The sequence below is a fragment of the Artemia franciscana genome, chromosome 11, assembly GCF_032884065.1.
Source record: "Artemia franciscana chromosome 11, ASM3288406v1, whole genome shotgun sequence".
Lineage (NCBI taxonomy): Eukaryota > Metazoa > Arthropoda > Branchiopoda > Anostraca > Artemiidae > Artemia > Artemia franciscana.
In genome coordinates, this window is record NC_088873.1 from 25,211,742 (window position 1) to 25,238,981 (window position 27,240).

General features: G+C 36.6%; 1 protein-coding gene across 1 annotated transcript in view; it reads left to right on the plus strand.

The window, feature by feature from the left end:
* Positions 1-1,176: 1,176 nt before the first annotated feature.
* LOC136033008 (pre-rRNA-processing protein TSR1 homolog) overlaps positions 1,177-27,240 on the plus strand; it is a 42,547-nt gene continuing 16,483 nt past the window's right edge. The window contains exons 1-2 of the mRNA XM_065713539.1: positions 1,177-1,323; positions 10,944-11,084. Of these exons, the coding sequence (XP_065569611.1) occupies positions 10,953-11,084 (132 nt within the window). The 5' untranslated portion in view covers positions 1,177-1,323; positions 10,944-10,952. The remainder of the gene's footprint in view (positions 1,324-10,943; positions 11,085-27,240) is intronic.

Genomic DNA, 27,240 nt, shown 5'->3' on the forward strand with positions numbered 1-27,240 from the left:
AACTTTCTATGGACCCACTTAGGGGACTCAGCCTGACCTAGGATTGCTTTCGTTGTAAATGCACCAAAATACTTTATAGTCTGGTTTCGAAACACATTCAAGTCAATCCAATGGGTTTTAGTTCCCTTCTGTGATAGACACCTTGGGAACCAATCCACTGGATCATATTACTTCCTCACTTCAATATATTTTAAAGCTTATAATCTTTTCCCATATCAATCAAAACTGTATCATTATTCTCACTATTTCCAGGTTATAATTTATTTTATTTAGCCCTCCAAGGATCAAGAATAAACTGACAGTGTCGAATCTTTCTCTAAAGAAATTGTTTATATTTTTTCTCTTTTCCCGGTATAGCTCACAGTCCAATAGCATATGTTCCACTGTTTCATCTTCTGAGAATTTTAGACATATGCCATCTTCACCATTAAATCTTGCTCAATAATCATTAGTGCCATATTGACCTGACCTAAGTCTGAATAGTAACCGGCCTTCTCGTCTGCTCAACTTGTTATATATTGATTTGTCAAACTTCCGCTGCAGCTTACATGTAACGAACGGGTTACCAATCTGGTCTCTTATATTCTAAAAACTTTCTTGCAATACAGATTTACAAATATGTTCAAGCTGACTGATTATTATAGGGATGGAACAATCTCGAAACGTTCCTTATGAAGCTGCGGCTTTTGCTTTGCAGTCTGCCAATTCGTTTCCCAGTATCCTCACGTAAGATGGAACCCACTGCAGGACCACTGTCTAGGAATCCATCAGTGTTATCCATTTAGAGTAGCATTCAGCGATTTCTCCTGACTTATATCAATCTGCCTGAAAAGAGCTAAGTGCAGATAACACAGTTTTAGAGTCAGAACATATCAGGATACCAGAGTATCCTGTACCTCAGTTAATGAAATTTCAAGTGCTTTAGGTAATGTAGCTTGTTCTCCCTGAAATAATGACGTCTTGCTGTGGAATTTGAATTGTTTTGATACAATTTCTAAACACATTTCTCTGTTCTTCATATTTGTTCTTCATTTTTTGATAGCTTTTGCCTCAAAAATGAAGAAACGAAATCGGGCTATAACTACCTCAATAGCAGTCAAAAGATTTTTTTTTGAATTTTGTCATGTAACACCTTATTGAAAGGCTCTTGACAAAACATCTCAAATAATTATGAAAATTTTCATGAAGAATATTTCTGATATTGATTTTAACTTCACGCTTAAATTGTTACTTTTAAGTAAAATACTGAAAAGAGCAAGTAGGCTAATTCAAAAACTTAGCATCATTTAAAACAAATTTTAGATCACATTTAAAACCTATAGGGTAAGTAATTCTAGATCACGAAGATGAAAGCCGGGAGATAATTTCATCCTGGTTCAATAGAAGATACTGGGGTGTTTAGCCTAGGAGTGCTGATCTTGATGGTAAAAGGCTAGGCTACTAGATCACCATCTAGTCTAGGTTTACCATTAGACCATCTAGTCTAGGGTTAATGTAAAGCTGAAATTCTGGAAGGGTAACTATCTCCTGGAAAGTTATGATGTGTGTAGGCTCCAGGATCAGAACATCAGAGAAAAATTCCAGGAAAAGTTGAATACTAAACTGGAGAGTTTAAAATTTGACAGTGTGAAAGATGGATAGAATAATTTTGGGAAAACAATTTATTATTAAGTTGCTCATGGTGTTTTAGGGAAATGTTTGGAACATAGCTAGGAATATTAGTGAAAAAGCTATATGTTTAACAGAGTGGAGAAGGGGCATGTAGGCTACAAGAATTATCTGAGCAATAGGTCATATGAAAACAAGGGGAATGTAAAGTAAATAGACCTAGAGAGGGCATAGGTTTGTAGTAGAGGCCATGGATTAAATTCCCAAGAATCTAGAAAATGTAGTTAGACAGCATAATAGTAAAACATTGGGTAAAATTCTAGTTAATTGACTTCTTGCTATCTCATAAAGGGTTTAAAATAGGCAAATGAAATTTTCAGGGATAGGTCTACAGGCTAAAGTATGCCCCAGGAAGGTATTTTAAAGTACCCACCTCCACTCCTTCTCCCTCTAGAGGGCCCTGACCTTTGATGACCTTTAAAAAATATGTGTGTTATAAAAGTGAAACCTTGCAAAATAGATCTTCTGCTTATTTAAAATACAACAAAATTGTTTTCTGCTTCATAATTTAGTTCAATTCCATTTTATAAAGTTTTAAAGATATACAAATACATTTCCTAAATTTTGAAAAAAAAAACATTAATATGGCTTGAAATTCTACTCAAATAACATGAATTGCATTTTCAGAACTAAAGGCAGAGAGAAAGCAACTAGCAACTGAAAATTAAGGTAAAATGTTGTTTTGTCAAAATTTCAATAGGTAGGCTATAGACCTGTCATGTAGGCAATTTCAGGACACTCTAGAGAGAGATGGAGTAGAGGTGGGTACTTTCAAATACATTCCCAGGACATACTTTAGCTTGTAGACCTATCCCTGAAAGTTTCATTTTCCTAACCTAAACCCTTTCCAAGATACCAGGAAGTCAATTAACTAGAATTTTACCAAACATTGTACTGGTATGTGTAATAAATTGAGAGAGAGTAGGCTTAGTCAATCCAGACTTGTCCCAGTTATAATGAGGCCACAATTAGTGATAAGGAAAGAGTTCAAAAGAGATGGGCAAAACATTTTGAGAATATGCTAAACCAAGATAGATTTGTGGGAAAAGATATTGAGGAAAATAAAAAATTTGTGACACTGTGATGGGAAAGAAGAGCTGTTTTGTGAGGAGGAAATAGCAATATCCTAGTACTAAATGGATTAAAAAAAAAAAAAAAATAAAGTCCAGTAAAATTATGACATTTCATATAACTGACTTACCAAAAAAGTGAATATACCACTTGATTGCTTTTTTTATGTTCTTTACAAACATAATAATTGCTTCTACTGCAAATTTAAATTCAAGCACTTTATGAGCTGTTAAAAATGACAAATTTTCAAAAAATTATGACAGTTTATACAACTGACTTACCAATAAAGTAAAAATACCACTCAGTGCCTTTTTTATGTTCTTTACAAATATAGTAATTGCTTCTACAGCAAATTCAAATTGAAGCATTTCTTGGTCATTTTCAAAAAATAAATGCTATATTTTTTCAGTGCTAAAACTATAATAATAAGGTTAAATTTATGTTAAATTTGATGTGCTTTAATTTTAAATTTGAATTAAAAGTGCTTAAATTTGAATTTGCAGTAGAAGTGATTATTATATTTGTAAAGAACATAAAAAAAGGTATCAAGTGGTGTGTTCACTTTATTGGTAAGTCAGTTATATGAACTGCTATAAAGTTACCTTAAGTCCTAGGTGCTGATACTATGGTAAATGAGTCTTAAATCTGATGGCTCTGAGGTTAGAAATAATTTACTGAAATATATGAATATCATTTTTGAAAAAGGGGAAGTACCTTACAATTTTAAGAAAATCCTAATTGAACCACTGTATAAGAAAGGTGATAAAAGTGAGTGTGGTGATTATCAAGGCATTAGACTGGTCTCTGTAGGTAGCACATTAATTAGTAATATGGTGCTTTTTAGAAGACAGATACTGTAGACAATATTATAAGATAAGAACAGTGCAGTTTTGGAAAGGGTAGAGGATTTATTGACCAAATTTTTTATTCTTAGGTTAATAATTGAGAAGTGCCTGAGTTATCAAACACCTTTGGTTCTCAGTATTATAGATTATGAGCAAGCATTTAGTTTAGTTAAAAGAAGAACTTTAGCAAAGGTCTTATCCTTGTATGGTATATCAGACAAACACATTCAGAGTAATTAGTGCTATGTACAAGAATAACACTGTTGTACTTAAGGTAGGGAATGAGGTTAGCAGCTGGTCTCATATTGAATCAGGAGTAAAGCATGGTTGTGTTCTATCCCTTTTTATATGGATCATTTTGATGGACTCTGTGTAGATGGCACAGGAAAGGCAATGGGAGAGCACAGAATCAAACATGGAGGAAAATCTTTCATGGACTTAGATTATGCTGATGATTTGAGCATCTTGGATGAAAGTGTTAGCAAAATGAATGAACTTTTAGAAGTTTTGCAAATTCAAGGTGCTAGAATAGGTCTGAAAATTAATGTTAAGAAGACTAAGTCACAAAGGCTTGAAATAAGTGATTATGAAAAAGTGGCATTGGGTAACAAAAAGATTGATGAGCTGGACAGTTTCATTTACCTTGGTAATATTATTAGTTAAGATAGTGGGAGCAGTGAAGATGTTAATAATAGAATAGCCAAGGCCAATGGTTTTTTTCAAAGTTGAAAAAAGTTTGGAAGAATAGGAAGATAAGTCTACAAACCAAGATTAGAATATTGGAAGCTTTAGTGATGACAGTGGTCCAACATGGTTTGGAAGCATTGGTAATACAAAAATGGATGAAGATTTGCTAGATGTTTTCCAGAGAAATTGCCTACAGATTGTTCTGGGTACCCAGCTGACTGAGTGTATTTCAAACAGTAGGTTATATGAAAATTGTGATTCAATGCTGCTTTTGAGGACTATAATGAGAGAAAGTTTGAGTTGGGTAGGATATCTTCTTTGGATAAAGGATTACAGATTGCTCCATATTGTCCTTTTTGGCCAGCTGTCTAGGGCTAAATGGAAAGCTGGTTATCCATTGTTGGGTGAGAAGACATCATAAAGAAAGATTTAAGGTAAATGGGAACTTCCTGAGAGGCTTTGAATAAGTAAGGATGGAGAAGGAGCATGCATAGCTGTGTTTGCCTCAGTTGGCTTGGGTATTCTGGTGAGTTGTTAGTAATAATAGAAGGAGTATTATAAAAGGCACTGAGTAGTATGTTCATTTTATTTGTAGGTCAAAAATTTGGACTATTAAATATTTACCAAAGTGAATACATCACTTGATGCCTCTTTTATGGTCTTCCAAAACATAGGCTAATAATTGTTTCTGGGATAAATTTCATTTGAGTCATTAATTGGTCCCAAATGTAACCAAATAACTTGTCCTGTAGTTTTTGGACTATGATTTAAGGTTGGAAAAATAGTTATAAACTAATTGTATATAAATATCTGCTTTTAAATATGAGGCTTTAGCTGCCCCAGTGGATTGGTTAGCTTGCTAGACTTGAAATCCTTAGTGCAGGGGCTTGAGTCCTGGAATTACTGGTTATCTGGCTTAGAACAGGAATCAATGGTGTAAAACTATAAGATCAGCCAGAGTCAACTCAACTTTAAATAGACACATGGAAAAATCTAGGTTGAAAGCACAGGAAATTTTGGATGATTTGCCTCCAACCAGACACTGCACTCTTGTTTGAAGGTAGAAAATCAGAAGATTAATACCTACTCTATGCAAAGCACTGGTTAGCATGCAAAAAGGTTTTTTTTTCAATAAGCCCATAAATAGTCTCCTGTGATGTTTCAGTGTCATACTAGCAACAAAGGGGAATAAGCAGAACAAAAAATTAAAAAGGGATATGAGTGCTACTCATGCAAAAATGTGATTCTTCTTGCTGGTCAAAGTGGGGGGCTGTAAGTTTCTTTTTCAGGGTTTTTCGACAAGGGTGTAGTTTTGTTTTGTGTACTGGATAGTAAAATTTTACTTTTGTAATATTTTACCACTCAGATTAATCAAAATAATAATTATCATCTTTGAATCAGCTGCAAATGACAATTTTTCTTGCTAGATAGTTTTATTTTTCAAAACACTTGCTTAATGGGTTGGTTACTGTGGGATGTTTTGTGTCCTTTTAGGGGCCCAAAAAAATTTGCTTTTGAAGCAATTATTATATTTTGAATTAGCTTAAAAAGCTACTAAACATTCACTTTCTTCATAGCTAAATTATTTGAAAAGGGAAAATTATTCCTTATTCTTTAAGGTTTAGGCTACCATTAAAAGTTGCCCCCTCCCTCCCCCTACTTTCCAAATATATACTGTGAACTATGTATATACAATTAACTTTCTGTGTGTGACTCTTTTCTTCAAATTGATTTAGCAGCTATACAAGAGCAAATTTAGAACACGGAAATTCCTTTGCAAATATATAATTTGAGTATATATTTGACCATTAGGGGAGTGAGAGGTAAGGTTTATTGGTGTACCTCAAGGAATTACACAGGGAAGTATTTTTATGGCACTTGGTATTAACCAAGTGACATATAGCAATTGTAAATTCTGTTGGTCAGTCTGTCTCTCTGTCTGTCCTGGTTTTGCTACTTTAGGCACTTACAGGTAAGCTAGGACGAATAAATTTGGCAGGCGTATAAGGGATCAGACCAGATTAAATTAGAAATAGTCGTTTTTCGCGATTTGACTATCTGGGGGGGGGAGTGGGGGGTTGGTTAATTTGGAAAATTAGAAAAAAGAAGTATTTTTAACTTAGTATTTTAACAAATGGGTGATGGGATCTTAATGAAATTTTATATTTGGAAGGATATCGTGTCTCAGAGCTCTTATTTTAAATCCCGATCAGATCCAATGACATAGGGGGGGGGGAGAGTTGGGGGGACCTAAAATCTTGGAAAACGCTTAGAATGGAGGGATTGGGATGAAACTTGGTGGGAAAAATAAGCAGAGGTCTTAGATACGTAATTAACATAACAGGAATGGATCTGCTCTGTTTGGGGGAGTTGGGGGGGGGGGGGGGTAATTCTGAAAATTAGAAAAAATGAGGTATTTTTAACTTATAAAAGGGTGATCAGATTTTAATGAAATTTGAAATTTGGAAGTATATTGTGTCTCAGAGCTCTTATTTTATATCCCGACTGGATCTGGTGACATAGGGGGGAATTGATGGGGAAACCTAAAATCTTGGAAAAAGCTTAGAGTTGAATGATTGGGATGAAACTTGGTGGGAAAAATAAGCACAAGTCCTAGATACATGATTGACATAACCGGAACGGATCTGCTCTCTTTGGGAGAGTTGGAGGGGAGGGTTAATTCTGAAAAATTAGAAAAAATGAGGTATTTTTAACTTACAAAGGAGTGTTCAGATCTTAATGAAATTGGATTTTTGGAAGGATATTGTGTCTCAGAGGTCTTATTTTAAATCCCGACCGGATCTGGTGACATTGGAGGGAGTTGGGGGGGGGGAACATAAAATCTTGGAAAACGCTTAGAGTGGAGGGATTGGGATGAAACTTGGTGGTAAAAATAATCATAAGTCCTAGATACATGATTGAAATAACCGGAACGGATCTACTATCTTTGGGGGATTTGGGGATTGGGGGGGGGTAGGGGATTGGACAGGATGGACCCATAATTTTATAATGTTTAATTCTTGACAGTGGGAATACAGCAATAATGCTGATATAAATGCTGACCTCTACATATTCCCTCTTCAAAGGGCAGTGACCTTTTACAATTTTTGTATAATATAAGTGAAACATAATTTTGGTATTTAAAGTAAATTTTGCATTTGAAAATAAAATTATAATGATATTTGGCCCTAAAACAGACCTCATTGTGGTCTGTAGGGGCAGAGATATGAATTAAAATCTGAAGAATCTGTTATATATTTTTTCCCTCTGTTGTTTTGCGTTTTTGTTGTTTTAATGAATTTATCTCTCTTTCTCAAACTATAAGAAATAGATTGACTGCTCAAACAAATGACAAGTAATGTGTTTTGAATCTCTCATGTTTGTTCAATACTGACATATAAGGTTTTAATTATTTATAAATATATTTTCTAAAATTTAGAATAAAAGCCTTGATATAGATTAAATCATGTTGACATGACTGGAATTGCCTCAATTGGGGTAAAGGGCTCAAGCCTTGAGTGGTATTCATCATATCTACATGACTGATATCAGATAGTACAGAATGGATCATTTTTATCTTCGAAAAAGAAAATAGAGTGTTGGGTCCCACATGGGTCAATCCTGGGAACCCTCCTTTTTCATCATTTTTATTGATTGAATGAAGCATTACCTGTTGGATGCTGGTGTCATCCTGTTTGCAGATGGCACTTTGCTCTTTCTTGCTGCCCCTATGCTTGATGTTTTGTATAATTAATTTCATAATGCTGTCTATGAATTTCTAACTTTTTCTAAACAAAATTTGTTAACCCTAAACTTTTCTAAAACTTTTTTCATGATATTCTCTAGACTTTCGTAAAGTGTTGGCAATGATCAAATCATGGTTTGAAGAAATGTGATAAAAAGAGTAGCAACAACAAAATATTTGGGGCTTTTAATTGATGGAAACCTGTTGTGGAAAAACCATTCAAATGCTATAGCTGAAAAATTAAGCAGAGGTCTTGGGGTGATGCAAGGAATTAAAAATCTAGTCCCAAAAAAGATTCTAAAAATGATTTATTTTTCTATATTTTGTCCATATATTAGCTATGGATGCTCTATATGGGCAAGTAATTTTGTAACATGTTTCAAAAGAGTACAAAAACTTCAGAATAGAGCTGTAAAATTATTATAAAATTATTATCGGAATTTTATGATTCTGACGAGGTTCCTGCCGCGATTCACCAAGTCGCGATTTTCTCGTATAAATATTTGAATCGCCTGCTCACCTCTGCTTTTGAAAATCTTTTTACTTTTAATAGAGACCATCATGATCATAATACAAGAAAAGCTGATAACTTAACTCATGAGTTTAGGAGTACTATTTGGGCATCTTTTGTGATTCAAAATTATGGTCACCAAGTTTGGAATATTTTGCCCGAGGGTGTGAAAAATGTGCCTAGTCTTCCAGCTTTCAAGTCACGGGTAAAAAAGTTTCTTTTATGTCGTGTGTAATTTTGAGGTAAGGCCCGTTCCAGGTTGTCATTCTATTCAAGGCATTTCCCTGATTTGTTTGCTGTACATTTTTTCTGTCTTCTTCTTGTCTTTTTCCTTTTTCTCTTTTTTTCCTTTCTTCCTTCATCAGTTTTCCTTTCTTTCCTTCATCAGAGTTTTTTTTTGTATTGAGTAGCATGATATGAACGTGGTTTTAATTAGCTGAGGGTGATAACCTTGCTTGCCCTTACAAGCTTATTGCCTTTCTTGGCCGGCAAATGGCGAATAGTGTTTGTTTTCTTTTGTTAATAAATGCATATCTCATATCTCAATTGCATTTTTCAAAAATTGGAGCCTATGAAGACTGAAAACCTAAGATTAAGGTTTTTTTGCCAAGCCTTGGATAGATATAGACCTAACATATATGTAATCTTCTAAGCTCTAGATACAAGGAAAAAGAAGTGATAGTAGCTTGATAGCATCTTCCCAGGATACATTTTAGATCTTTGATTCATTCTTGAAAGTTTCCCTTGCATAACTCAGCTACATTTTTATATAGCAAAAAGCCTTCAGCTAGAACTTTGTTGTACCATTCTTTCCAAATATGTAACTTTTAGCCCACTAGTGGGGCCAAATATAGCCATATCCCTTGGCTATAGCCTATATGAAATTTATGTTACACAAACATTAAAATAACAGATATTTTATAACATGGATGAAATTTTTATTAATTGCATTTCTGGGGACACCTCCACTACACTTCATGGGCTTTCCCCCATATTAAATTAATTTGCACTTAGGAGCAAATTAGTCACAAGGACTGTGATACTCCATAGTTGATGATGGCGATAGATCTGGTTGTTGTGTTAAGGTCAAGCCACAAACCATCAGGACCAGAGAGTGCTGGAGAAATGCAATTTAAGCCCACTTGGTAATGGTGATCACATGGTAGGTATGGTTTGAGAACCATTCTCCGGCAATTTAGAGTTGGCACCACCACACAACATCAACTATGTGCAAACTATCTTGGTAACAGCAGGGTTAAGTTGTTCTTCTGAAAAAAACATAACAATAACAAATGAATGGTACTATTTGGTTCAGTGAAAATGTAGTGGTTGGCCACTTCTGATGGAAATATGCTCAACAGATAAAAATAGTACTATTAAATCCCTTTTTATATGCTATTACCAAATATCATGGTTACTTTTCTTAAAAGGCTCCCCCTCCTCCCCCTAAAGGCCCCAGATATATTACTAAGAATACATAAAAGGAACTAAAAGAAAGCACTAAACAACGAAATTTCTACTTTATAATGTGCTATTGTTTCTATTAAGCAGATTATCATGTTTTCTTTCATTATTATCCAGTTTTCCAAATCATTTGAATTAATATTCAAATTTTGAATCCACATTCCATTATAATTTTCTGTGGCAAAAGTAAATGTGTTTGAACAAAAAACATACCATCACATTGGAGCAATATTAAGGTAGAATTTTCCATAAACAAAATTTGATGTTAATTAGGACTTTGTATGTTTTTGACTCACTTGGTTAGAATTTTTCCTCTTTCCTTCCCCGTAGGTTCCAACCTTTTATGTTTACCTGTGATTGAGTTCTTTGCCAACACCGTTAAAGATATTTTTTGTAGCTGTTTGTAATTGACTACACATCATTGCTGCAACCAGTAGAAGTGTCACTCTACATTTAATGAGGGAGATGCCAATAGTTTTTACCTGATGACTGTTTTATTTTTACAGGTCTTTTTGGCCAATAATATATAGTACCTTGTATTTTACATTCAGCAGAACTATTATCTTTAAATGATCATGATCAGTGTTACAGTAAAGTTGTTGAAATAGCCATAACACCAGTCAGGTATGGAAAAAGATCCAAGCTGCCAGTAGCAAAATTTCAAAAGCTGCCAAATCTGCCAAAAAGTTTCACTAGGCCATGAAAACTGCCAAGCAGCATTGCTGCTATACCATCTCGGTTTTTCCATGGTGGCAACTGGCCAATCTTAATACATGGAAGTTCTTACTACCCACCCTCTCTATGTAACCTCTTAGTTTTATTGTTGCCTATTTTCTTTAGGGATACAGTATTCTAGACTTAACTCTGTTGTTTAATATGGAATTTCAGAATGTGATACAGTTCTTCATTTGTGTTCTTCAAACTTCTAAAGTTTTTTCATCTTTGTCTATAGTTTTGCACCATGAAGACCCAAAATGATGGTCATTCACACAAGCCAGGTCTTTTGAAGCAGACCAATAAAGGTCACAAGCATGGGAAGCACAAGAGTAAAGGGGAACTGCACAAAATACAAAAAGGAAAGGTTGAGGCAAAAGTAAGTTATTTTTTAAATATTGATTTCTAACTTTGTTGGTCCTAACTGAGCTTATTAACCTGTTTTGTATTGAATCAGGAGTCAAATAGGGTTGCTGTCTATCCCCATTTACGTTGATCATTTTGATATATTTTAAGAGGCATAGCATTGGCTATGGGAGAGCAGAGAATCAAATGGAGAAGTAAAACTCCTGCTCAATCAACATAATTTCGTCTTTCATTGTTATTCACTTGGCAAAATATATTTTACTGTAAATACTGAAATACTTTCAATTTATGAGTAAACAATTTTGGTGGACTAGGTCTGGTACTGACGAGAGTTTTTACCAGCCAAAATGCTAGGGGAGAAGCAATGAATTTTACTAACTGGTTTCTTATGTTTACTAGCTGATTTGTATGACATTGCTGTTACAATTACTTTATAAAAAACATAAAACCACAGCGATGATATATGAATAACTTCCTCCCAAAGAAATGGTGTACCAACCTGAGGCATCACTAGACAAAATTATGCTGATAATGCTGATGTTTGAGCATCCCAGATAAAGATGTTTCCAAAATGAATGAGATTTTGGAGGTTTTAGGAGCTCAGTGTGCAAGAATAGGTTTGAGATTAGTGTTAAGAAGAGTAACTTTCTAAGACTGGGAATAATGAAGTTGAACAGGTGATGTTGGGTAACAAGAAGATTAATTAAGTTGACAGCTTCACTTACCTAGGTAGTATTATTAGTAAAGATGGTGGCTGCAGTGACAATGTTAGAAGCAGAATAGCCAAGACCTAGGATATTTCTTCACAATTGAAAAAAGTTTGCAAGAATAGAAAGTTAAGTCTGTAAGCTAAGATAAGAATATTGGACGCTACAGAGATGATAGTGGTCAAGTTGGAGGGGGATTTGTTAGTTGTCCTCTGCAAAAATGGTCTATGGACTGTTTTGGTTACCCATGTCACGACCATATCTCAAACAGTAAGCATTGTGGAAAATGTAGTGCAACCCTGCTTTCTAGGGCTATTATGTAAGAAAGATTGAGATGGCTAGAACATGTTCTGCAGATGAAGGATGGCATATTGTCAAATATTGTCCTTGTCAGCCAACAACCTAGGGCCAAGCAAAAAGTAGGTCGTCCTCAAATGGGGTGGAAGGAGGTTTTAAGCCAAAAATAAGGGAAATTGGAACTTTCTGGGAGGGTATAAAGAGGGATGCATTGAACAGATTGGAAATTAGAAGGAGCATGTTTAGCTTTGTTGGCCTCTGGTGGCTTGGTGCTGCAGTGAGTTGTTAGTAGTTGCAGCAGTATTGTGTCTTAATGTTGCACTTTACTTGCACTTGTTGAAGTTTTTTTTTTTGAAAAGAAAAGCAAAAAGTGGTTTGAAAACCTAAAAGAAGCATAAATAGAGGTCGAGGCCATTGCCCCCTCAAGTCCCTGGAAAAGATAGTGCCACTTATGCCTCACTAAAAATGATGCATGTTGAAATAGCATATTTTTATTTTTCATACATCAACAATAATTACAACAATAATCAAACTTATGGGAAACAAAAAGTAACTTCTTTTAATAAGTACATCATATATAATACTTTTATTTTTGGCAATTTCTTTTTTTTAAGATTAACCTATTATGCAACTTTATTTCTGCTCGTTTTTGGTTTTATTGTTGCTTTTTAGTTTGAAGACTTTGAAAAGAAGTTTTTTTTTAGTTGATGGTAACTGTAGTGATGTTTGTAATTTTTTCAAGTTTTTTTTGCTTAAGGTTTATGGTCTTGTGTAAGTTTTGGGTATGTTATATCTTGCAGGTCTAAATTTTTAATATTTCAATGTTAAACAATAATTTTGTCAAAATTATATAGCTAAAATTGAGATCCAATCATTTACAGAATTTTATTTTTGAAATTTGGTTTTCCTTTTTATTTTTTAACTACAGTTCGTGATAACGAACTTTAGTAAGGAGCGACCCGGCTCAATAGTAAACGAAATTCTAAAAAACGGAATTTTGATGCTAAAAGATACATCAAAAGAATCGAATTTTCATGCTGATTCTTAATATATAAGTTTCATTAAATTTAGTCTTTGTCATCAAAAGTTACGAGCCTGAGAAAATTTGCCTTATTTTGGAAAATAGGGAGAAACACCCCCTAAAAGTCATAGAATCTTAAGGAAAATCACACCATCGCATTCGGGGTATCAGAGAACCCTATAGCAAAAATTTAAAGCTCCGTGAGTGAAGTGAAGTGAATCGCCGAAAGACCCCCTCTGTGTTTTAACACCTTAGGGTCCATGCACTTCCACAATTGTATTTTTACGATTCCCTGCGAAAAGTTTATAACGTCCTTTTTCTATCAATCAATCTCAAAAATTCACAAACTAAATTTATACTTTCAACCGATTGTTCTTCAGTTAATGCTCCTCCGAGTAATTCTTCACATAGTTTTATTCGATGTTCTCTCATAAACCTTCTAATGTCTGTCCTGTAACATTCTGTACGGACACAATGGATGATGAGGTGTGCTAAGGTCTCTGTCTGACCACAATAGATGCAATTCGGATCTTCTCCATAGAAACGAGAAAGATATGATCTTGTAGCTGCATGTTGTGACCTAAGTCGAAATGCAATTTTTCCTTCTTCTCTTGATAAACTTTCATATAACTTATTTTCGAATTTTCTTCTGGTCTTCTTTGTAATCAAAAGATTTCCAGAGAGATTTCTATTTTCTTCAAAGCTCAACTGTTTTATCTGCTGTATTATGTCTTCTATCTGGAATACTATTGTTGGTGTCGTTGTTTGCATTATTTGTATGTCTGCACTGGCGGCCATTTTAGCTGCTAAATCAGCTTGTTCATTACCCTGGATTTTCTTGTGGCCAGGTATCCAATGAAGCGATAGCTTTATTCCTTTAGAAAGCAGTTGTTGCATGGCTACAAAGCATGAAATCACTTCTCTTGATTTATTCGCTCCATCACTGAATTCATTTAAACATGAAACAGCACTTTTAGAGTCTGTACATATTCTAACTTGATCCCCGCTTTGTAATTTCTTATATAGATACGATACTGCTTGTCGTATAGCAAACACTTCAGCGTCGAAAATTGACATTTTTTCATGGAGACGGTAAAGTTCTTTCACATTCCACATTGGTATCCAAATCGCAGCTCCGACCTTGTCACTTTTTGAAGCATCAGTAAAGACGTCCATGGCTTCTGGGTAGGTCATTCTTTTCTCCATTGTGAATGATTGATTATAATCCAATCCGTCCCATTTTTCAAAATCACAAAAGCAAGGAACTTTTTGAATGGCCCATATTGGCGTGATATTTATATTGGGTACTTCCAGTGCCAGGTTTAAATTTACCTGTAATCCCAAATTTTCTGCCAAATGCAAAGCTTTAATAATTCCATGCTGTTTCTTTGAGGAAATCCATAGTCTTTTTCTTTTAAGTATCGTAGATTTAAATGGGTGGTTGTGATCTGATGTCCAAAGCTTTTTCAAGTATTTCAATGAACGCACATTTCTTCTCACTTCCAAACTTTCCAATCCACTTTCTGATTCTAAGAATGGCTTAGGTGTTGTTTTACGTGCTCCAAATGAAACTCTTATGGCACTATATTGTACTGTGTCCAATAGCCTCAATGCAGACGGGCTGGCAGCCTCATACACCAATGAAGCATACTCTAGTTTTGATCTTATGTATTTGATATAAAATTCCAAAAGAAAGTCTGGTTTTGGACCCCATCTTGTTGCTGATATCATTCGCATAATATTGAGTCTCTTCAAGCATGAGATCTTGAGTTATTGTATTTGTGGTCTGAATGATAGGTTCTTGTCGAAGATGCAACCAAGCCATTTAAATTCACTCACAATCTCTAACAACTCATTATTAAGGTACAGTCTGGGCAATGTTGTATTTCTCTTCCTTGTAATCATCATGATTTTAGATTTTTCAGGAGAAAATTGGACACAGTTTTCTTGGGACCACCTCTGGACTTGATCAAGGAAAGCTCCTGTCTAAAAAATGTAGAATTTCGTATTTTTGCCAGAAGACAAATCACGGGTGCGTGTTTGTTTGTTTGTTTGTTTGTTTGTTTTTTCCCCCAGGGGTCATCGTATCGACCAAGTGGTCCTAGAGTGTCGCAAGAGGGCTCATTCTAACGGAAATGAAAAGTTCTAGTGCCCTTTTTAAGTGACCAAAAACATTGGAGGGCACCTAGGCCCCCTCCCACGCTCATTTTTTCCCAAAGTCAACGGATCAAAATTTTGAGATAGCCATTTTGTTCCGCATAGTCGAAAACCATAATAACTATGTCTTTGGGAATGACTTACTCCCCCACAATCCCGGGGGGAGGGGCTGCAAGTTACAAACTTTGACCAGTGTTTACATATAGTAATGGTTATTGGGAGGTGTACAGACGTTTTCAGGGGGGATTTTTCGGTTTGGGGGTGGGGTTGAGGGGAGGTGGCTATGTGGGAGGATCTTCCCTTGGAGGAATATTTCATGGGGGAAGAAAAATTCAATGAAAAGGGCGCAGGATTCTCTAGAATTACTATAAAAACAATGAAAAAACAAACATGAAAAGTTTTTTACCTCGCTCTTTATGCTAAAGTATTTTTAGTAATTTCAACTATTTATTCTACGGCCTTTTTGATTCAGGGATCATTCTTAAAGAATTTGGACAAAACTTACGATTTAGTGTAAAGAGCGAGGTATTAACGAGGGTACAAACCCCCTCGTATACATAATAAAAATATAAGAATATAAAAGTTTGTTTCGTAAGTTAATTCTTAAGTTAGGCATATTTTTTATTAATAAAAACTTTCGTTAAAAATTAAAAGTTCTAGATGCCTTTTTAAGTAACCGAAAAATTGGAGGGCAACTAGGCCTCCTTGCCCACCCCTTATTTCTCAAAATCGTCTGATCAAAACTAAGAGAAAGCCATTTAGCAAAAAAAAAGAATTAATATACAAATTTCATTTTAATAATTTATGCGCGGAGAGCCAAAATCAAACATGCATTAATTCAAAAACGTTCAGAAATCAAATAAAAAAAAACAACTATTTTTTAACTGAAAGTAAGGAGCGAGATTAAAACTTAAAACAAACAGAAATTACTCCATATATGGAATGGGTTGTCCCCTCCGCAATCCCTCGCTCTTTACGCTAAAGTTTGACTCGTTGCCACAATTCTACTTTTTAAAACAGTTAAAACTTGGTGGGGAAAATAAGCACAAATCCTAGATACAGGATTGACATATCCGGAACGAATCTGCTCTCTTTAGGGGAGTTGGGGAGGGGAGGGTTATTTCTGAAAAATTAGAAAAAATGGGGTATTTTTGACTTACGAAAGAGTGATCGTATCGTATCACTCATATCGGACCTCGAAACTCAGATCTCATTATTTTAAATCCCGACCGGATACAGTGTCATTAAGGGGGGATCGGAAATCTTGGAAAACGTTTAAAGCGGAGAGATCAGGATGAAACTTGGTGGAAAGAATAAGTACAAGTCCATGATAGGTGACTGACATAACCGGACCGGATCTGCTCTCTCTGGTGGAGATTGGGGGGGAGTAATTCGGAAAAATTAGATGCTTCTAAAAATTAGTCTTAGATGCTCCATTTTCAATTCGAATTTGATCCAGGGACATAGAGGGCTGGAGGAGGGAAACGGAAATCTTGGAAACCGGAAATCTGTAAACCCTTAGAGTGGAGAGATCGGGATGAAAATTGATGGGAAGAATATGCACAAGTTATAGATATGAGATTGAAATAATTGGTACGGATCCGCTCTCTTTGAGGGAGCTGGGGGTTGTTAATTTGGAAAAATCAGAAAAATTGAGGTATTTTTAACTTCAGAACGGGTGACCGGACCTTAATGTAATTTGATATTTAGAAGGAACTCGTGTCTCAGAGCTCTTATTTCAAATCCCGACCAGATCTGTTGACATAGGAGGGAGTTAGAGGGGGAAACTGGAAATCTTGAAAAACGCTCATAAATGTCGTAGATACGTGATTGACTTAACCGGACTGGATCCGCTCTCTTTGGTGGAGTTAGGTGGTGGGGTTCAGTGCTTTGGCGAGTTTGGTGCTTCTGGACGTGCTAGGGCGATGAAAATTGGTAGGCCTGTCAGGGAGCTGAACAAATTGACTTGATAAAGTCGTTTTCCCTGATTCGACCATCTGGGGGCTGAAGGAGAGGAAAAATTAGAAAAAATGAGATATTTTTAACTTACGACTGGGTGATCGGATTTTAATGAATTTCGATATTTAGAAGGACCTCGTGTCTCAGAGCTCTTATTTCAAATCCCAACCGGCATTAAGCCTCTGATTTTCCTTTTAAATCAATCTATTGATTCTTAGAATTGTGCTAGAGCTCATGCCATATGAGCTCTTGGCTCTTAGCTCTTCCGACCTCGTGCCATATGACCTCTTAGCTCTTTTTTTAAATAGATAAGGTTACAGGAAATATACTTTGCAATGATGATGCAATAAGTTACCACAAAAGTTATTTGCTTAAGGGTACTTGTATATCTTCAGAAAAATTGAGGTATTTATAACTTACGAGTGGGTGATTGGATCTTAATGAATTTTGATATTTAGAAGGACCTCGTGACTCATAGCTCTTATTTTAAATCCTGACCGGCACTAAGCCTCTGATTTTCCTTTTAAAGCAATCTGTTTATTCTTCGAATTTTGCTAGAGCTCATAACATATGAGGTCTTGGCTCTTCCGACCTCGTCACAAGTGCCATATGAGCTCTTAGCGCTTGTTTTTTTTATATTGAGAAATATATAGAAAACATGCCACAAAAATACAAAAATAGGAAAAGTTTTCTATTTGTACAGCAAGTTTAGATCTCTCCCTATGAAAAGTATAAGTAATATTATAATACTGGCTCTATGAATAGATAGATCTGAAGTTATGGAACCCAGTGATACAATTATGCTGTAATGTCCTTTCGGCATAAGGTACAGCTAGTTGTAAAAAAAAGCATAAAAATGCTAGATTTCATTGAAGTTATTCAAATGTAGAACAATTTCTGTTCTTTGAAGATTTAATGTCGCTTTTTACTTTAATTGGCAAAAGTTTTGTTTCTTTTTATGGCACTTGGTATTAACCAAGTGACATATAGCAATCGCCAATTCTGTCGGTCTGTCTGTCTGTCGGTCCCGGTTTTGCTACTTTAGGCACTTCCAGGTAAGCTAGGACGATGAAATTTGGCAAGAGTATCAGGGACCAGACCAGATTAAATTAGAAATAGTCGATTTCCCGATTTGACCATCTGGGGGGAGTGGGGGCAGGTTAATTTGGAAATAATAGAAAAAATGAAGTATTTTTAACTTAAGAGCGGGTGATGGGATCTTAATGGAATTTCATGTTTGGAATAATATTGTGTCTCAGAGCTCTTATTTTAAATCCCGACCGGATCTGATGACATTGTGGGGAGTTGGAGGGGGAAAACCTAAAATCTTGGAAACAGAGTGGAGGGATCCGGATGAAACTTGATGGGAAAAATAAGCACAAGTCCCATATACATGATTGACATAATCGGAAAGGATCCGCTCTCTTTGGGGTAGTTGGGGGGGGGGGTAATTCTGAAAAATTAGAAAAAATGAGGTATTTTTAACTTACGAACGGGTGATCGGATCTCAATGAAATTTGATATTCAGAAGGATATCGTGTCTTAGAGCTCTTATTTTAAATCCCGACCGGATCTGGTGACATTAGCGGGTATTTGGGAGGGGGAAACCTAAAACTTGGAAAACACTTAGAGTGGAGGGATCGGGATGAAACTTGGTGGGAAAAATAAACACAAGTCCTAGATACATGATTGACATAAAAGGAACGGATCCACTCTCTTTGGAGTAGTTGGGAGGGGGGGTTATTTCTGAAAAATAAAAAAATGAGGTATTTTTAGCTTACGAACGGGTGATCGGATCTCAATGAAATTTGATATTTAGAAGGATATCGTGTCTCAGAGCTCTTATTTTAAATCCCGACCGGATCTGGTGACATTGGGGGGGGGTAGATTGGAGGGGAAACCTAAAACTTGGAAAACGCTTAGAGTGGAGGGATCGGAATGAAACTTGGTGGGAAAAATAAGCACAAGTCCTAGATACATGATTGACATAACCGGAACGGATCCGCTCTCTTTGGGGTGGTTGGGGGAGGGGTTAATTCTGAAAAATTAGAAAAAATGAGGTATTTTTAACTTACGAACGGATGATCGGATCTCAATGAAACTGGATATTTAGAAGGATATCGTGTCTCAAAGCTCTTATTTTAAATCCTGACCGGATCGGTTGACATTGGGAGAAGTTTGGGGTGGGGGAACCTAAAATCATGGGAAATCGGAATTCTTAGAAAACGTGAAAATTGGGGTATTTTTATCTTACGAATAGATGATCGGATCTCAATGAAATTTGATATTTAGAAGGATATCGTGTCTCAGAGCTTTTATTTTAAATCCCGACCGGATCTGGTGACATTGGGGGGGTAGATGGGAGGGGGAAACCTAAAACTTGGAAAACGCTTAGAGTGGAGGGATCGGAATGAAACTTGGTGGGAAAAATAAGCACAAGTCCTAGATACATGATTGACATAACCGGGACGGATCCGCTCTCTTTGGGGTAGTTGGGGGAGGGGTTAATTCTGAAAAATTAGAAAAAATGAGGTATTTTTAACTTACGAACGGGTGATCGGATCTCAATGAAGCTGGATATTTAGAAGGATATCGTGTCTCAAAGCTCTTATTTTAAATCCTGACCGGATCGGTTGACATTGGGAGAAGTTTGGGGTGGGGGAACCTAAAATCATGGGAAATCGGAATTCTTAGAAAACGTGAAAATTGGGGTATTTTTATCTTACGAATAGATGATCGGATCTTAATGAAATTTGATTTTTAGAAGGAATTAATGTCTCAGAGCTCTTATTTCAAATGTCGACCAGATCCTTTGACATTGGGGGGAGTTGGAGGGGGAAATCTTGGAAAAAGCACTTGGAGTGATGGAATCGGGATGAAGCTTGGTGGATAGAATAAACAAATGTCCTTGATACGTGATTGACAGAATCGTACTGGATTCGCTCTCTTTGGAGGAGTTGGGGGGAGGGGTTCAGTGATTTGGCGAGTTTGGTACTTCTGGACGTGCTAGGACGATGAAAATTGGTAGGCGTGTCAAGGAGCTGTACAATTTGACTTGATGAAGTCGTTTTCCCAGATTCGACCATCTGGGGGGCTAAAGGGAGAGGAAAAATTAGGTATTTATAACTTACGAGTGGGTGATCGGATCTTAAGGAATTTTGATATTTAGAAGGACATCGTGACTCATAGCTCTTATTTCAAATCCTGACCGGCATTAGGCCTCTTATTTTCCTTTTTAAATCAATCTATTGATTCTTAGAATTTTGTTAGAGCTCATACCATATGATCTCTTGGCTCTTAGCTCTTCTCGTCTCGTCACAAGTGCCATATGAGCTTTTAGCTCTTGTTTATTTAATTTTTGTTCGTTCTTGTTACCATAACCAGGATTGCCTTGAATGCAAGGAGCGATACTTACTCCTGAAACCCAATTTTTTAAATGAAAGTTTAATTTTTATATAACAATGCTTTGACAAAAAGACCTTATTTAGTGCATTTGTTTTTTAAATAAAGTATAGTTACTGCTAGTACTACTGTTAACAACTCAATGTAGCACTAATTTATCTGTGGCCAACATGGCTCTGCATGGTCTTCCTGTTCCCCAACCTATTCAATTGTTCACTCTTTACCCCTTCCCAATAAGTTCTAATTACCTCTTAATCCTTTCTTATGACCTCTCTTCATCCCATTTAAGGACGATCTGTTTGTCGTTTGGCTCCATGTGGATGGCCAAGGAAGAATAATCTTCGAAAATGTGTCATCCTTCATCTGTAAAACCTGTTCTAGCAATCTCAGCCTTTCTTTCATTATAGCTTTAAAGAGTGGGATAAAACCACATTTTCCGTGCAGCTTGTTACTTGACATACGGTGAGTCAAACGGGTTCCCAAAATTATCTGTAGACAATTCCTCTTGAAAAAATTAACAAATCTTCCTCTGCCTCCTGAATTACCAACGTTTTGGAACCATACTTGACCACTGTCATTACCATTCATCAACATCCTTACCATTACCATTCATTCGAATATTCTAGTCTTGGTTTGCAGACTTATTTTTTGTTCTTCCAAACTTTTCTCAACTTGGAAAAAACGCCCTACCATTCACTACCATTCTTACCATTACCATTCATTAGAATATTCCAGTCTTGGTTTGAAGAGTTATTTTTTCAAACGACAATTATGAATGTGACGCTCGTTAGGTTTTTGTCTTTTTCGTCTTAGTCGTATGTAATGGATTGCCAGTGTGGTCTTAAAATTCATATACATATTTTTTGGTCTTTTGAGCATTCTGAGTTATCTCAAAATTTGGACTTGATACCCGGGTACTCGAGAACAAAAAGAGAATGGGAGGGTGTCTCCCATCGCTTTTGGTTTTTTAAAAAGTCAACAAAAATTTTCAGTTTCCAACTGAATTAGGCCCTCCCCAAGTTTCTAAAAAAAGTCCTACCATACCAAGTGGCCAGGGAAAAAAGAATAATATACAAAGAACTACTTTGAAGGTATTCTTAAACACTTTTCTTTTTAGTTTCGTGTCTTTAATGCAGAATAAAGAAATAGGGAAGCAAAGGAACAGAATAAGGAAAAAAATATGAACATGGTTTTATACAGATTTATATTTGAAAAGAACTAAAAACAGGTGTCCTTGCCAACACAGTTTACGGGTGGCAGATTCCAGAAGTTGTTGACTCCTGCCCTTTTCTGGGATTACCACTATCCATGAGGTCTGTGATCGTTCTTTATCCTATGACGCAAAGTCTGTCAAAGTAGTTCTTCTGTCCATTGTCTCGACTAACTATCCGTACAAATGGTAATTACCCAAATTTTCAAACCAAAAATCAGCCTTGGATTTGACTTTTTTTCATGTAAGTGACCAAGTGCACATCCCAAGAGTATTCTCAAAAGTAATTTTATTGTGACCCACTGCAATGTGCTTGGCCTCTGATTCAGGTTGAATCATCTTCAGCATGTGATGAATGAGGTATTTTTATGTCATGTGTGTATCCGAGATCAGTCTAAACTCTAGCATCTTTTACAGTGAGGTCAATATTCCTGGATACAATGTACTAGGACTGAAACCAAAAAATCAAAGAAGCTTGATTTATGGTGGAGATTGCTGTTTATCCAAAAAAATAAATCCTCTTTATGCAACTTTAGATTCCTAGCGACAAAGAGGCCCTTTGGGTGAAGGTAAAGCTACCAAATAAGTCTTTTGTTTTAACACAGTGTATAACCCACCAAAGATGAAATCACCAAGCATCAGGAAGATTGTTTGGAATTTCTGAAGAGAAAATTCTCAGAATCAGGGATAATTATCCAAGGGGACTTTAACTTCCATCATTATCACTGGTCGAAAAGCCATTCAACGGATGCGGAAGGCACAGCTCTGCTAGATCTAAGCCTTACTTATGGTCTAGACCAGCTTGTTGAATTCGGCACTTGGATTGGCCCTCATGGATCATCCTGGCTTGATTTTTTCTTGGCTGATAATTTGAATTCTTTTAATGTCGAAAGCTATTGCTCTGCGAGCGACCATGTGGCAGTCTTAGCTACCAGAAATCTGAAAAAAACACCACCTGTAAAGCTCGATCAGCTTTATAGCTGGTCGAGCTTTAAAGTTAGCTCAGTATATAGTTAGCTATATACTGTTAGCTCAGTATTACCGAGTTAGGTAATACCAGTTAGCTCAGTATTACCGAGCTAACTGGGATGGACTGCGACATTATTTATCGGCAAAGCCACGGAGTAAATTTACAAAAGAAAACCCGATTAAAGCAGCGTCACTTATGAAAAAGTGATCACAGAAGCTATTGCGCAACTTATATTATCAGATGCAATTCAAATCTCTTGTCGAGACAAGCTGTGGTTCAATGCTGCTTGAAGAAAGGTGAAGAAAAAGTGACGGAAAGAAGGCCTATAATAAATGACTAACGACGAAGCATGATTAGGATCGGGATGCTTTTATTAGAGGTCGGATCGGATCTGTTATAGTCAGAAGCTAAACTAGAGCTTACTACAAACGTAAGTGTGAAGAAAAGATAAAAGATGCCCTTGCAAAGCGACTGTGAAAAATTGTCAAAGACGCCATATCTTCCTCTAAACCTACCTCAATTCCATCACTTCATGCTATGATTCGTTCTGGCTAGAAAAATACGACTGCTCTTGCAAAAGTTTTTGAAAAAGTCTCTCAACTTGATGACGTGGGAATCTCTTCCTCCCCGTTTCGACAACGAATGGATGCAAAAACCACTACCGTAAATGTAACCAGTAGCAAAGTTTTTAGAATCCCCTGTCACTTGGATGTCACCAAATCTTCAAGGCCTGAATTTTAGCTATAAAGATTTTTATTGTTTTAAAAAGTGGAGTTGTGATAAAGAGTAAAACTTTAGCGTAAAGACGGGGGCGTTGAGGAGGGGACAGCCCCTCTCATATACGGGATAATTTCTCTGCGTTTTAAGTTTTAATGTCGCTTCTTACTTTCAGTTAAAAAAAAAACTTTTTTTTAAAAACAATATCCAGTATCGTCCTCAAAAGATGTGCCTCGCTAGTGACCTCGCTAGTCCTCTTGCCACCATGTTTCGAATTTGCTTTGCAGTGGGAACATTATCAAAAGCCTTAGAAGTTACTCGTATAGTCCCTCTCCCAAAGGCAGATGCTGACCCTACTAATGTAGGATCTTATTAGTCAATCAGTTTCCTGTCTTGTCTAGGACTATTGTCTGAGGGTGTCATAACACAAAACTCTATCAGTACTCTGAGTTACAACGCTTATTGGCTGACACACAATACGGTTTTCGTAGAAAATGGTCTATCTTGGACTGTCTAATTGCACAGTACCAAAAGTGGGTTGAGCTCTTTTCTCAGGGATATGACATTCACCTTTTCTCTTTTGACATCCCAAAAGTCTTTGATCGCGTATGGCACAAGGACCTTCTGTGCGTACTAAAGGCCTACGGAGTTAATAGTAGGCCATTTGAGGCGCTTGCTGACTTCCTTTATCAACGTTCAGTATATTGTCCTTGACGGCTTCATTTCAAAACAATGTCCGGCTTTAGTCGGAATACCCAAGGAAGTTTTATGGGCCGACTCTGTTCCTTGTTTTTGTAAATGTTCTGGGGGATAGCCTTCTGAAAAAACTTCACCACTTTGCTCATGGCCTGATGACAAAAATATCCCTCGCGGCAGACGAAGATCCTAGCAATCCCCATAAGGATCTTCAGGCTGATTTAAAAAAAAAATTGATGTATGAGCAGATGAGTGGCTTGTCAGTTTCAATGCATCTAAAGCAAAAGAGCTCTTAATTTTGGAGGCGCGGAATGTTAAAGATCATTCTGTTTTTATTTTCAAAGGAGAGGAAATAAGTAAGAGTAGACACACTACGCTTGTTGGAGTTCTTTTCTGGTTGGATCGTGCGCGGATTGGGCACCTCAGCAAAGTGCCTCCTGTTTCTGCTGACCGTGTGATCCGTTGTGTTAAGAATTTTAAATCTAAATCGGTTGATATTTATGGTATTAGTGTTTTTCACCTTCATATTGATTCAAAAGAAATGATTCATCATTTGCAGTTATTATTTCAAATGTGTTTGTGTATGTCTTTGGTGCCTGATTCTTTTTTGTGCAGGATGTCACTTCGATTCTTAAACCTGGGAAAGATCCGACTAATTGCGCATTCAATGCTGCTTGAAGAAAGGTGAAGAAAAAGTGACGGAAAGAAGGCCTATAATAAATGACTAACGACGAAGCATGATTAGGATCGGGATGCTTTTATTAGAGGTCGGATCGGATCTGTTATAGTCAGAAGCTAAACTAGAGCTTACTACAAACGTAAGTGTGAAGAAAAGATAAAAGATGCCCTTGCAAAGCGACTGTGAAAAATTGTCAAAGACGCCATATCTTCCTCTAAACCTACCTCAATTCCATCACTTCATGCTATGATTCGTTCTGGCTAGAAAAATACGACTGCTCTTGCAAAAGTTTTTGAAAAAGTCTCTCAACTTGATGACGTGGGAATCTCTTCCTCCCCGTTTCGACAACGAATGGATGCAAAAATCACTACCGTAAATGTAACCAGTAGCAAAGTTTTTAGAATCCCCTGTCAGTTGGATGTCACCAAATCTTCAAGGCCTGAATTTTAGCTATAAAGATTTTTATTGTTTTAAAAAGTGGAGTTGTGATAAAGAGTAAAACTTTAGCGTAAAGACGGGGGCGTTGAGGAGGGGACAGCCCCTCTCATATACGGGATAATTTCTCTGCGTTTTAAGTTTTAATGTCGCTTCTTACTTTCAGTTAAAAAAAAACTTTTTTTTAAAAACAATATCCAGTATCGTCCTCAAAAGATGTGCCTCGCTAGTGACCTCGCTAGTCCTCTTGCCACCATGTTTCGAATTTGCTTTGCAGTGGGAACATTATCAAAAGCCTTAGAAGTTACTCGTATAGTCCCTCTCCCAAAGGCAGATGCTGACCCTACTAATGTAGGATCTTATTAGTCAATCAGTTTCCTGTCTTGTCTAGGACTATTGTCTGAGGGTGTCATAACACAAAACTCTATCAGTACTCTGAGTTACAACGCTTATTGGCTGACACACAATACGGTTTTCGTAGAAAATGGTCTATCTTGGACTGTCTAATTGCACAGTACCAAAAGTGGGTTGAGCTCTTTTCTCAGGGATATGACATTCACCTTTTCTCTTTTGACATCCCAAAAGTCTTTGATCGCGTATGGCACAAGGACCTTCTGTGCGTACTAAAGGCCTACGGAGTTAATAGTAGGCCATTTGAGGCGCTTGCTGACTTCCTTTATCAACGTTCAGTATATTGTCCTTGACGGCTTCATTTCAAAATAATGTCCGGCTTTAGTCGGAATACCCAAGGAAGTTTTATGGGCCGACTCTGTTCCTTGTTTTTGTAAATGTTCTGGGGGATAGCCTTCTGAAAAAACTTCACCACTTTGCTCATGGCCTGATGACAAAAATATCCCTCGCGGCAGACGAAGATCCTAGCAATCCCCATAAGGATCTTCAGGCTGATTTAAAAAAAAAATTGATGTATGAGCAGATGAGTGGCTTGTCAGTTTCAATGCATCTAAAGCAAAAGAGCTCTTAATTTTGGAGGCGCGGAATGTTAAAGATCATTCTGTTTTTATTTTCAAAGGAGAGGAAATAAGTAAGAGTAGACACACTACGCTTGTTGGAGTTCTTTTCTGGTTGGATCGTGCGCGGATTGGGCACCTCAGCAAAGTGCCTCCTGTTTCTGCTGACCGTGTGATCCGTTGTGTTAAGAATTTTAAATCTAAATCGGTTGATATTTATGGTATTAGTGTTTTTCACCTTCATATTGATTCAAAAGAAATGATTCATCATTTGCAGTTATTATTTCAAATGTGTTTGTGTATGTCTTTGGTGCCTGATTCTTTTTTGTGCAGGATGTCACTTCGATTCTTAAACCTGGGAAAGATCCGACTAATTGCGCATTCAATGCTGCTTGAAGAAAGGTGAAGAAAAAGTGACGGAAAGAAGGCCTATAATAAATGACTAACGACGAAGCATGATTAGGATCGGGATGCTTTTATTAGAGGTCGGATCGGATCTGTTATAGTCAGAAGCTAAACTAGAGCTTACTACAAACGTAAGTGTGAAGAAAAGATAAAAGATGCCCTTGCAAAGCGACTGTGAAAGATTGTCAAAGACGCCATATCTTCCTCTAAACCTACCTCAATTCCATCACTTCATGCTATGATTCGTTCTGGCTAGAAAAATACGACTGCTCTTGCAAAAGTTTTTGAAAAAGTCTCTCAACTTGATGACGTGGGAATCTCTTCCTCCCCGTTTCGACAACGAATGGATGCAAAAACCACTACCGTAAATGTAACCAGTAGCAAAGTTTTTAGAATCCCCTGTCAGTTGGATGTCACCAAATCTTCAAGGCCTGAATTTTAGTTATAAAGATTTTTATTGTTTTAAAAAGTGGAGTTGTGATAAAGAGTAAAACTTTAGCGTAAAGACGGGGGCGTTGAGGAGGGGACAGCCCCTCTCATATACGG